The sequence below is a fragment of the Malaclemys terrapin genome, chromosome 2 (genome assembly GCF_027887155.1).
Source record: "Malaclemys terrapin pileata isolate rMalTer1 chromosome 2, rMalTer1.hap1, whole genome shotgun sequence".
NCBI classification, from domain to species: domain Eukaryota; kingdom Metazoa; phylum Chordata; order Testudines; family Emydidae; genus Malaclemys; species Malaclemys terrapin.
The window spans coordinates 265,968,083-265,981,348 of NC_071506.1; the positions used below are offsets into that span (position 1 = coordinate 265,968,083).

General features: G+C 44.0%; 1 protein-coding gene across 1 annotated transcript in view; it reads left to right on the forward strand.

The window, feature by feature from the left end:
* Positions 1-13,266, forward strand: part of NCAPG2 (non-SMC condensin II complex subunit G2) — a 127,778-nt gene that overhangs the window by 98,428 nt on the left and 16,084 nt on the right. Inside the window, exons 23-26 of the mRNA XM_054017023.1 lie at positions 4,289-4,476; positions 5,701-5,844; positions 8,497-8,600; positions 12,997-13,094. Of these exons, the coding sequence (XP_053872998.1) occupies positions 4,289-4,476; positions 5,701-5,844; positions 8,497-8,600; positions 12,997-13,094 (534 nt within the window). The remainder of the gene's footprint in view (positions 1-4,288; positions 4,477-5,700; positions 5,845-8,496; positions 8,601-12,996; positions 13,095-13,266) is intronic.

Here is a 13,266-nt window from a genome sequence, read left to right on the forward strand (position 1 = left end):
GACCAAGGCAGCCAAAAGCAGTCAGTTTTGAGGGTGCGCCTGAGGACAACGCTCCAGTCGCTGCACCGGATCCGTTCCCCGTCTTCCTCAACCACCTCTGCCATTTCCGGTCGGCCTGGTCCGATATCATCTCGGACCGCTGGGTGTTCGACACAGTCTTCTTGTCGGGCTATAACCTGCAATTTGTAGCCAACCAACCCTTTCATCCCCCTTCCCCATCCCTCTTCAGGGACCCTTCTCACGAGCAACTCCTCGTTCAGAAGGTTGAAAACCTCCTGCGCCTAGGGGCAGTGAAAGAGGTTCCGCAAGACATGGAGGAAAGAGGATTTTATTCCCACTACTTCCTCATTCTGAAGGCAAAAGGGGGCTTCAGACCTATTCTAGACTGCGTCGCCTCAACACGTCTCTCGAAAAGTTGAAGTTTCTTATGGTCTCTCTGGCCTGCATCATCCCGTCCCTGGATCCAGGAGACTGGTACACCACCTTCATTGTAAAGGACGTATGCTTCCATATTCCCAGGGCACTGGCGTTTCACATTGGGCCAGTGCCATTTCCAGTTAACGGCGATGCCCTCTGGTCTCTTGTCAGCTCAGAGAGTGTTCACCAAGTGTATAGCACCAGTGGCCGCTTACCTGCGATGTTGGGGTGGGGGTCCAAATCTACCCATACCTCGACGACTGGTTGATAAGGAACCAGAGGCATCTCGATCTGTTCCACTTGCCACGACCTGGGCCTAATAATAAATGACAAAAAGTCAACCCTCACTCTAGTGCAACGTATAGAATTCATTGGTGTGGTACTCAACTCCACTTGAGCCAGAGCCTTCCTCCCCAAGACTTGGTTCCAAGCCATAGTGGACCTCATCTCATCTCTGCATGCCCATACACTCACCGCTGCCCACACATGCCTTAGACTGTTGAGTCACGTGGCAGCATGCGCTTACGTGGTCCGGCACATGCAACTCTGCCTCCGGCCCCTACAGGTGTGGCTGGTGTCGGTCTATGTCCCCAACCGGCACAGTATGGACTGGGTGATCAGAATTCTGCACAGTGTACTGTTGTCCCTTACCTGGTGGCAAGATCTCACATCGGAGCTGGAGGGGAGTCCCTTTCGCAGCCCTGGTCTCGTCTGTGACTCCTGTCTCCGACACTTCGGACCCAGGCTGGGATGCCCAGCTGGGCAATCTCAGTACTAAAGGTTGTTGGTCCAGTCATGATCAGTCCCTGCACATCAGTGTCAGGGAATTCAGGGCTGTTCACCTAGTCTGCCAAGCCTTTCAGACTCGCATACAAGGCAGGGTGATTCAGGTCCTAATGGACAACATGGCCACTGTCTTCTATATTAACAGACAAGGGGGAGCCAGGTCATCTGCCCTCTTCCAGGAAGTACTCCGGCTTTGGGATTTCTGTCTGGAGTAATCCATCTTGTGGCCGCTCACTCCCAGGGGCCAGGAATGCTTGGACAGGATATTCTTATCTTGCCACAATTGATCCCTTCACCTGGAGGTGATCAGTTCTATCTTCCACGGGTGCGGAACTCCCCAGGTGGACCTACTCGCATCCAGGCAGAACAGAAAATGCCACGTCTTCTGCTCATTCCAGGGCAGAGACAGGGGGAATCCCGGTCGGAGGCCTCCTGCTCCCATGGTCGGGGGCTCTGATGTATGCCTTCTCTCTGGTGCCATTGCTGCCAAAGTTGTCATGAAGATCAAGGAGGACAGGGTGAAGGTCATCCTCGTAGCGCCGGCAAGGCTACGCCAGCACTAATTCAGCATTCTGCTGGATCTCTCGGTGGCGACCCCGTTCCAGATGCCATTCAGGGCGGACCGGTTATCCCAGAACCACGGCAGTCTCCTGCACCCAAACCTGGCAGCGCTACATCTGATGTCTTGGCTGCTGCATGGCTAAACACACAAGAAAACGGCAGTGCTTGTCAGAGGTCCAGTGAATCCTGTTGGACAGTAGAAAGCCCTCTCCCAGCACGACCTACCTGGCCTTGGAAGGTTGTGTTCCTGGTCGTGGTGACATCAGCCTGCCGGATATCCAAGATTTGGGTGCTCACCTCGGAATTGCCTTACACGGTCTTCTACAAGGACAAGGCTAAGACCGCACCTGGGCTTCCTTCCTAAGGTAGTCTCTCAGTTTCATTAGAGCCAAAATATTTACTTACCAGTCTTCTTTCTGAAGCTGCATAAGTCGGAGGAGGAGCGCAGGCTATATGCCCTGGACATCGTGCGGACTCTGGCCTTCTACATTGACAGGACCAAGCCATTCCGTAAGTTGACGCAATTATTCTTCGCTGTGGCAGACAGAATGAAAGGTTATCCTGTTTCTGCTCAGAGAATTTCGTCCTGGATCACTGCCTGCATTCACTTTTGCTATGATCAAGCAAAGGTGCTGCCCCGGCAATCGTCACTGCCTAACCTACAGAGGTGCCAGACCTGTTCGGCAGCTTTTTTGGCCCATGTGCCTATTCAGGACATCTTTAGGGCGGCCACCTGGTCATTGGTCCTTACCTTCACGTCCCACTATGCACTTACCCAGCAGGCCCAGGACGATGCTGGCTTTGGTAGAGCAGTATTGCAAGCCGCCAAGCGGTGAACTCTGAGCCCACCTCCATAGATACTGCTTGTGAGTCACCTAGAATGGAATCGACATGAGCAAGCACTCGAAGAATCAAAAATGGTTACCTGCCTTTCGTAACTACTGTTCTTCAAGATGTGTTGCTCATGTCCATTCCATTATTCATCCTCCTACCCTTCTGTTGGAGTTGCCGGCAAGAAGGAACCGAGAGGGCATAGGGCCAGTGACGGCTGATATCCTGCCGCATGAGCATGGCACTCCAGATGGCGCTACAGCTGGCCCGATGGATACCACTAAGGCAAAAGTCTCCGACAACTGTGCACATGAGCGTGTACACACTTAGAATGGAATGGACATGAGCAACGTATCTTGAAGAACAACAGTTATGAAATGTAGGTAACCGTTTTTCTCTGCTGTTCACAAGTTTCTGAATAGCCGTAGTGATTTTGACTTATTTACACTGCCGCCACAGCTTGATCAAACTGTCATTGGAGTTGTCTATCTCTAGGCTCCAGGAGATAACTCTGTCATATCTAGTATTCAGTTTGCATTTGGAGTTATCTCCATAATAAGGACTAAGTGAAAGCTTAATTTCTGAAGGAATTTATAGGTTAGGCCCCAATCCTCATCATTGAAAACTTCCCACTGAGTAGTGAAGAAATGGATTTTTCAGGCAGTGTGTGTAATGTTTCCAGCCCCTCTCACATATAATATAGAAATAAATATTACTCTGCTGTGCTGGAAATGCAGCAGAGTTGTGCTTGGTGAAAAACGGAAAACAAGACTAACTGAAGTGACCAGGCTAATATTCCTGATACAACTCAATAAACTAACTGGTCTCTTACATTTCTTCAGTGATACAGGATTTTGTTTGAACTCCCATTTAAATAGAGGAAGGAAGCGCCATAGTCTGCTTCCTCTGACTTGATCTTTCCTTTGGATGTTTTGAATACAACTTTTTACAATATGTAGGGTGAATTTTACAAATGCTGTTATAAAACAAAAGAGCGTCCCTAAAGTCCCAAGAGCTCCTCTGAAACCCACTTTCTTTTCTTCTACTACATAGTTTCCTTTTATTAAAATATATTTTTATTAATTCAACTTCAATTCTTTATGAAAGCAAAGTAGCAGCTCTCAATGTGAAAAAGAGCTATTTTACTGTGGGAGAGAGAACAAGTCCATAGGCATGTTTGTTTGAAAACAATTGAACGTTTTCATGTCTGGACCCTGTGTCCCTGCATGGCTTTGCAATTTAGCTGTTACCTTAAAATTAGTGTACAAAAGACACTATATACAAAACGTCATGATGTTGTTTTACATCTTAAAAATTAAATTTGCCAGACATTTAAGCTATCTAAAAGAACTGATACAGTAATTAAAACAGTGAAATCAGTAAGAAATCTAAACAGATGTTAATTAGCTAAATATAAAATAATCTACACTAGTAAATTACAGCCATTTATATAGTGTAAATGAATTTCATTCTAAGCTTGTAGCTAAAGCAGGGCTTAAATTTAGCCAGAGATGTCCAGAGTGGAGCTCTGATAAATATTTTTCAACCCCCCTGGAGTTTTAATAGTATGTTGAGGGGTAGGCTGCGAGGCTCTGGGAAATACTGTGAGAATTTAATCCCTGAGCTAAAGAATATCAATCTAGTTAAAAATCTGTAGTTTTTAAAATATCTAATATGATATTTGTTTCTCTAGAAAGAGGCTGCTTTTGTATTCCGACATTACTTTGTGTTCTAAAAGAGATTATTGAAGCTTCTTTGACTCAAAACATTGATACGGATGAAGAATTGGCAACATTTCTCCATGCTGTTCAGGCTCTGTTCCAGAAAATTTTAGAAAGTGTGGCACGCAGACTCAGAAAACAGCGGGAAGAAGGGCTTCAGGTATTTATCATCCTATTACATACCTGCACACAAAACCATGTGATTGTAAAGTTAACTATAAACACTGACTTTGACTTTTACTCAGTTGTGAGTTGGACACATTGGGTTTATTGGCACAAAAATACTTTATTATCCTCTTAGTTTAATAATTGATTTGACATTATGCCATTTGTGTCCTCTGCTCTAAGCCTTGTCATCGATAGGATTTTCCCCACTGCTGGTCCTGCTCAGTGGAAATACTAACATAAAAAAGAATCAAGCATTTGTGATATTAGTTTTGACTGCCAAACTGGATCAGGCATTTTTATGCTAGTTCCTCCTTCTCTAGGCTATTTGTCTCTTTTTCACAGCTATATGGCTTACAACTGTTCTCTCTTGCCCAAAGGAGTGGTGTCAAAGTCCTCCAGAACCTACTTTACTTCAAGAAAAGGAAATTTATATGCTTATAGCAGGGTCTGGACAGTGTTATCTTCCTAGTGCTGAGATCAGTAGATCAGTGCCAGGAAGTCTTGGATCCTTTCAAGTAATCCTATGTCTGCATTTGAGCTGGGAGGTGTGATTCCCAGCTCATGTGTAGACACCTGCACTAGCTGTACTCAAGCTAGTAAGCTAAAAATAGCAGCATAGAATGGCATAGGCAGGAATTTGGGTTAGCCACTCAGGTACATATCCAGGAAGTCTGGGTGGGTACATACTCGGGCATCTAGCCTAAGTTGCTGTCCATGCTACCCTAGCTACAATGTTATTTTTAGCATGCCAGCTTGAGCAGAGCTAGTGTAGGTATGTCTACATGAGCTGGGAATAGTATCTCCCAGCTCAAATGTAGACATAGCCTTAGGGTCCAAGCCTTTGCCTTTAATGCCCTTGGGGGATTTTCCTTGTGCTTTTCAACCCTTTGACGAGGCCCTAAAGGATAGATTCACAGAGACGTAACTGCTCTCGTAATGCTAGTTCTCTTCCTTATTCTGAGTTGCTAAATTGCACCAAAAGACAGCTAAACTACATTAAATATTTTCCTAACATTAGTTTTCTAGGTAAGCAATTGTTGTGGAGGTGTTACGTGATAGCAAATGGGAGAGACACAGTAGTTCCTGAGACACTCTATTAAGATGTAGTCAACTCTATGAAAGTTTGAGAATCCCTGACTGAAGGCTTTTAATTGCACTAAAATGTTCCCGAAGTGGAAATACTGTAACTGATCTATATTTTTATTTATTTATTTAGTTGATTCATTCTATTCAAATGCCTCTTGGAGAATTTATACACACAGTCCAGTGCTGGTGTTCATCTTGTCCAACAGTTCACCATGGTGTACTCTCTACTCTCCTAGCTGCAGTAGTGGTCGAGATAAGTCACACACTGCGAAAGGTAAAGAGTTTAAATAATCTGTTTTTTTTTTAGTTTATTATACTAAAAGTTCAACCTTTAAACCAAAGCAATTCAAAAGAGGGCTAGCAGTGGTCAAGCTTGAATTGTACAGTAGTGCCCTTCCTTGGTTAATCTGAACCTCCATTGACTGTACATCAAAGGAAAGTGAGAGATCCTGACCTGTTGAAGGAGGCGTTATGCAGTGATAAAATTGGCATTTTTGTAGGCTTAATAAAAAGCTTTGGTAATTATCCTCTTATGCCCCCCCAAAAAAAGGGTTTTCAAGAGCTTGGCTGTCTCAGGTTGCAGTTCAACATGTTAAGAGATATCAGAGGAAAAGCATCTTTCCATGGTAGAGCAGACCATGCCAACTGCTATCTCATTATCTCTGGACAAGGCAGTGGTTCCTACAACACCCTCTCAGCCAGATGATTACAAAAGCTCCCAGGATTTGCTCTGCTGCATAGTGGATTCACTGAAGACTCCTGTGGAGGTGGTACAGAACAGCTCTTGCGCTCCTAAATATACTTCATGCTCCCAAGTCTGGCATTACCAGTGAATGAAGCTTTATTGGCTCCAGCAAAGAACATCTGGCAGACACCATACGCTGCACCAACCTCCAAAATGGTTGCAAGTGCTGTCTTCTGGCACCTCTATACTCATAGTGTACTTGGCTGTTTGCTTACCACAGCAACTAGAAGACTCCATTAATCAAATTCTTAACTTTGTTGCACTGGGCCTAAAAATCAACAGAGAGATGCCTTCCTTGGGTACCAATATAGAGAATAGACTTGAATAGGGGCAGAATTGAACTCCATGACAGCAAGGGCCTATCTGCCTAAGGACATGTTTGACATCATGGTAGTCCTCATCAACTAGTTGCAGATTCATGCATACGCTACTGTGAGAGCTTGCCTCTGTCTGGTCGGTCACAAGGCTTTCTGCACACATCATGCACCATTTGAGACTTCGCTTTTGTTGCATGCTATGGTGGCTGAAGTTGTATACCTTCCAAACAGACACCACGTAGATATGATAGTGCAGGTCCCCTCTGAAGTCCTCTCATCCAGATCAGGTGTGAAAAGGAGTACTAGTCTTCCTACCTCTTCCCACCAAGGCTTTTATTTACAGATGCCTCCCTACTTGGGGGAAGCTGACCTCTACCACCTTCAGGCCTGCAGTCTATGGATCTGTCAGGAAACTCGAATGCATACTTACTAGAGTGTAGGGCAATTTTTTACACCTGTACAGCATTTCTACCAATGATTCAAGGACTGACCATACAAATTGTGACTGTCAATTTGACAGCTATGTTTTATAGACTATGGGAAACCCGATTGTCTCCTCTATGCCAGGAGAGTATTCGAGTTTCCCTTACAGTGCTGCACTTTCCAGGACTGCAAAATGCTTCAGCGCACCACATTAGTAGGCAATTCCACTATCCAAAATATTTTGAATGATTGAAAGAAGTCAATCATTTATAGAGTTGTTTTCACAAAACTAATGGGAGAAAACATCTTTGTTTCAGGCTATGCTGCTATTTAGTCAAACTTGGTTTTTTTTTTTTTAAAGTCTTATTGTTACTCAAAACTTGACACCAATAAGAGCTAATGCAGCAAACGAGGAAATCACCGTATCCTTGGTTATAAAAACTGTTTATTATCTAATGTTCTTGTTCCCTACATGGTGGGTCCCAACCCACTAGTGCGGTCTGGGAAGGGTCTAGGACTGTTGTGTGTGCCCCCCCCCACACACCCACACCCACCATGCCCTCGCTTACCCTGAGCAGCAGGCAGCAGCATAGGAAGTGGATTCTGGGTGGCAGCACCATGGTGGAAGCACCTTCAATGCATGTACAGGCTGCCTCTGTGCTGCTGCTGCCTCTTCTGCTGCCTACCTACTTTTACTTCCTGTGGGTAGCAGGCAGCAGCATGGGAAGCAGGATCTGGGCTGCAGTAAGCAGACCGTCAGTAGCCTGATAGCGATCATAGGCCTGGCCATGAACGGAGAGGGGGAGCAACTAGGGCTGCAAGAGGGGGTAGGACTGGGAGAGCAAGAGCACGGGGACTGGGGGAGCTGAGCAGGCTTGGACTAAGAAGGGGAGAACAGATGACTGAAGAGCTGAGAAGGGGAAGAGAGAAAGGGTTGCACCAGGCTGAGAGAGGCAAGGGGGTGGATTAAGGGTGTAATAGTGGGTCCCCAAAAGAGACCAAATGCGATTGGTGGGTCGCCTTAGTAAAAAGTTTGAGATCCACTGATCTAATACATAAAAATTTCCCCTCTGTAAGTATATGTAATATCTTCCCTGTGGGTGAGCTGCCACCTTTATAAATATTAATTAACAATATAGTTTAAATGGTATTTTTGCTAAAGATCATCTATGTATGATATTAGTTACTTCCTTTAATGTAAATGCCAAATATCTGGTTACAAGTTTTAATCTTTCCAATCAAACTTTGCTTTGTTTATTTTGACACTACTGAGTTAAACTGTCAAGTACTTTTCTGAAATGAACTAGAAAAATACATTTAAATGTTTCTCCCTATAACTTAAACATGCATTCAGTTAATGTAGCTACTGAAATCCTGTTTTTCTTAATTATTTTCTGTGTGCTTCTGTATTTATTTTGAATTTGAGCTATCTTCTTTTTAGGCTTCAAATGCAGAAGAACTTGCACCACCAGAGTCCATTGCAGACCTTCCTCCGCTTTCAGGCAGTTTAATGGCAATGATAATTAAGTCAATAAATGTGGTCAGGTAATCTTTGTCTGTTAGTTTCCATAAGGTTTATTAATGTGAAACCAGTAAGTTACCAAACAAGCTTTTAATTCTTAAATTCAAGTTTGTGGAATTAGCCAGTGAATACCTACATCACCTACTACATTTCCATGTAATATCCCATAATCCTTTACTTTTTTGTTACGTTGATTGTTAGTTTTTTGCTTTTTCTGTTGTCCTTGTATTAGAATCACATGACTATTCATTCTAATAATTCCTTTCCTCATAATCACTCTTCAAAACATACTTATTTCAAAAGGTATTTATAAATCCTAGCCCTTCCTATATGGAAGGGTTTAGATCAAACCAAAGTCTTTACCAGAAATAACACCAATCATATAACCTGGAACTAACAACATGCATGCTAAAACTCAACTGTAAAATACACACTGGCACTATGCAAATGGCATAAAGCAATTATTTAGTTGTTACTATAGTAAGTGTTAAGTATGCTCTGAAAGAGAGCTTGGTGTGCATTCTGCAGCTTTCCCAAGTGACTTTTCTGTAGGACCTAAATTGGAATGCTTGTTATGTCTTCTATCATTATTTTAGTGGAGGTTAGTTGAGTCTGCTGCAGTTACAGCTGAATTTCAATTTTCATTTTAATCATCCTTTTAAAATTTGTTCATAACTTATTTTTCTTCAAGTGATTAGCCACATGTATTCCAATTCTGCTGTGCATGCACCCCAGATCAGAATCTTTTTGAATAGCAGTGTCAGGGACCATGCCATGCTCTGTACACCTTCCAGTGCTCCATAGCTCAAGAGTCCAAAGGGCAGGGCTACCACAATCTCCCTTCTGTCTTGCAACCACAGGGGGTAAGAGGAAACTGAAAACCACATCTCTGCCCACTGCATGATTTTGTTATCTCTAGTTTGTTAGTTAGATTTATATCGTTTTAGTCTGTTGGCGAAAAAGGGAAAAGTCTTCAAATCTGGGGTGCCTTGGCACCAGATGCCCCTGCACATGGTGGAATCAAAGCTTCTGGGATTCAAACTCTGTCTCTCCTGTGAGACAGCTGTTCCCATCAGTGACACTCTAAGTGCCTCTTCTGCCTCAGTGAAGCACATACACCACAAAAGTGCTCTGTGTGCTCCTTCTTTTTGAAAAGGACCCAAAAACAAGGGAATCTCACCTCAAACTTTTCCTGATAGAGAGATCTATGAGAGCATCATCCATTCTTGAGAGGGAGAAGGGAGCCAAGCTGGACCAGACAGTCTCAGAGCACTCCGGTAAACCAGGGTCTATCTTGAGCTCCAGGACTCAGCCTTGAGAAAGGTTCCAGTCCTTGACTATGGAGTCAGCCAAAGCTTCCCTACATTCCTCAGATCAATCCTCTGAGGAGAGACGAAGGAAGGAGCATAACGTCCATGGTATCTGGAGACTCAGATCTCTCTCTCCAGCACACAATAGATCTAAGTTTAGAGGCAGTTTAAGTCCCACATTGGATCCCACTGATGCCTCTGTACTGAAGAGTAACCTCTTGAAGAAGCCATCCTTCTTTTGACCAGTATTGATGGTAGCCAAGCACCCATCCTGAAGCACTCAGAACCAAAACTTCTTCAGAGCTTCCTGAGCCAACTCCAAAGAACCTGGTGCAAGCTTCTGAGCTCCCAGCCCTAGTACCAAATCTTCTGGTACAGACACTGAAGTATCTTGCACCTTCCTCTGCAATACCATTCATAATTCCAGACACAGATGAAACCACCTCAGAACCAATGTTCATGTTTCAAGGAAGCTTGATGGCATCTGAGCTGCCAGAGTCTGTTGCTGGCATGTACTAGGAAACTATTGTCCTGGACCCGAGTACACCATCCTCTGTGTCAGTAGAGGATGCTCCAGGACCTGCTCCTGTGGAGGAGTTGTATTTCTTTTCCTCCTCCATCATCTGAAGTGACTAGGAAGGTGTCACCTATGTATTTGCCTCACTCACTGCCTTATGAACTGAGCTATTTAGACGGGGAGTCCAGGGGACACTTCTACAAGAGAGGGCATTTGAATTCTTGGTAGGAACATCCCTCATAGTATTCTCCATGGCCTGCAAAACCATTCCCCTATCCCATGCACATATAGCTATTTTGGGAGTGCATCTCAACAGAAGGGCTCTATCCATTGATCCTATTTCTAAACTCAGGTCTCCTTCTTCCATAGACCCCCAGGAAAGCCAAGTGATCCAGCATACAATCATACCTTCAGGACCAGGAATTTGAACAGGAAAATATGCAGGAGTCAGAGATCCAGCCTTATTTCTCAAGTGCTTTTTGTGCTCTTCTCCTGATGAGGCTGTCCACCCAGCTGTTCTGACCCAGCCAGAAAACTAGAAACTTCTCATGCACTATTCTCCACTAGAATGTCCAAGGTGTGTGGCATTCACTGGAGAAGTCTTGCAAATGTCTAGACAGTCTGTGTTCATTGGTCCTGGTAGATACCTATGGCAAAGCTCAGTTTCAGTGATGCCCACTTCCATAGTCAAGAAGTGGGACCTTTCTCAACATTGAGTCCTGGAGCTTCAGTGGTGCCCACCTCAGAGTGACTCTTCGGTACAGATATAGGTGCTATCAGTCATCTCTAAGGAGGTTGAATACTTTTATAACCATATAGTGCCTGGATCCTTGGTCATAACTGCTGTCCAAGAGATGTCTAAGCAGCAGGGAGTACTCAAGTGAACACCCCAGGACAAAGTTCCTCTCTGTGCTGCTGCAGGAACCTAAGTCCCTGGTGTTAGAGTGGCATCTGGTTGCATGGACCTCTCATTGAAGCCTCTGACTCCGCAATCATGCAGGTTGCTTGGTTGCAGTCCTCAGGGATACCAAAGGAGGTCTAAATGACCACCTTCAGTTACTCTGACCTCTTAATTAAGCATAATAATGAAACCGTGCACCTGTTAAAGGACTCAAGCCATCTTAGGTTCTGGAAGAGACACAATACAGGCCTCAGAATTATCAGAGACATAGTCAATCCCTCTAATCCTATTATGGCCAGCAAAGATCCTCCAAGGAAGAGGCAGAGGTTCCAGAGGAGGAAAACCATATATTCCGCATCAGGAGGTTTGAGGGTACGGTCAAGAGTCTGAGGTCTGCCCCACCCTGTTTTGGGAACCGTCTTGTTTTCAGAGAGCCTGGAACCAGATTTCCAGGACCAAGTGGTCCAAGGTTATAGGGATACACCATCCAGTTCCATTCATTCCCTACCCTCTTTCCCTGTCTCTTTCCAGGGATCCCTCTCACAAGATATTACTAAGAAAGGAAATGAACTCCCTTCTGCAACTCAGGCCTGGTTTACACTGGGGGGGGGGGGGGTGTCGATCTAAGTTACGCAACTTCACATACGTGAATAACGTAGCTGAAGTCGACGTACTTAGACCTACTCACCACGGTGTCTTCACTGCGGTGAGTCGATTGCTGCTGCTCCCCCCTCGACTCTGCCTGCACCTCTTGCAGTAGCACTCAGGGATCGATGCGATAAATCACCCCCTGCTGGATCGATCGCTGCCCACGGATCTGGCGGGTAGTGTAGACATACCCTCAGAGCGGTGGAGCTACCTGTGCAGTTCCAGAACAGGGAGTCTTCACTCGTTCCCTAATTTTTTACTTAGATCATAAACTCTTTGGAGGCAGGAACTGTCCCTTTGTTTTGTTTGTATAGCACCTAGCACAATGGAGTCCATGACTAGTGCTCCAGGGTGCTATGATAATACAAATACAGTCCAAAACCTATTTAGGCATTATTAGAAATTGCTATATACAATAGTGTGTCTGGATCCATCTGATCCAGGATACACTGATAAAGTTCCATTCCACCAGAGCTTAAGCAACCTCTGCTGTTTCTCTGAGTCATTCCAATATCTGAGATTTGTAGAGCACTGTCTGGAGTTTGGTTCACACCGTCATCAACTTGTTTGACTTCCACAGTAAATGACAGACAATTAAATGAGTTACAATTCCAGTTTATTTTAGAGCCAGTATTTTTACCTTTTAAGGACTTTTCTTTTTTCTGTCTGAATTGTTTTTTCTTTTCTGAATACACCAAAAAATCTTTATTTTTTGGTTACTGCTGCTCCTCTTCTCATATGAATTATTTCACCTAAATTCCCTTGTTCCATTCCTAAGCAGCCACCACTGAACAGAATACATAGGTTCAGAGGAAGCAATCAGCAGTGAAACTCCAGAGATCAGCCAGTTGTTAATCTTCTGTAAGAAGTACATTTGAGATTTCCACACTTAAACTGTGTTTTGGAGTCTCATGATTGATCCTAGATCATTGTTTCCCATGTGACGGTTTGGAGAACTACTGTTGTTGGGGGGGGACAATTAAAAGTCCTATTTATGTTTTTAAAGGAATGTGTTTCCCCATGTGCCTTTGATTTTCTTCTAGGTCATTTTTAAATGAATTAATGGAATGCATTGTCTGTGAAGAAATTGAAGGAATTATTAGTCTTACAGCTGCTGCGTACATAGTTGTTATAATCAAAGGTGAGTCAAACTAATTTTGTCTCCAATGCAGACTTTTGTCAGTAGTAGATTTTAGTCCAACTTAATTTTAAAATGTTACATTATTTTTCCAGTTAGCTGTGGAAATTCAGAAGTAGTAATTTTTATAGGAATGCAGAGTTAAAAAGAAAAATGCAAAGTTGTAAGGAATGCT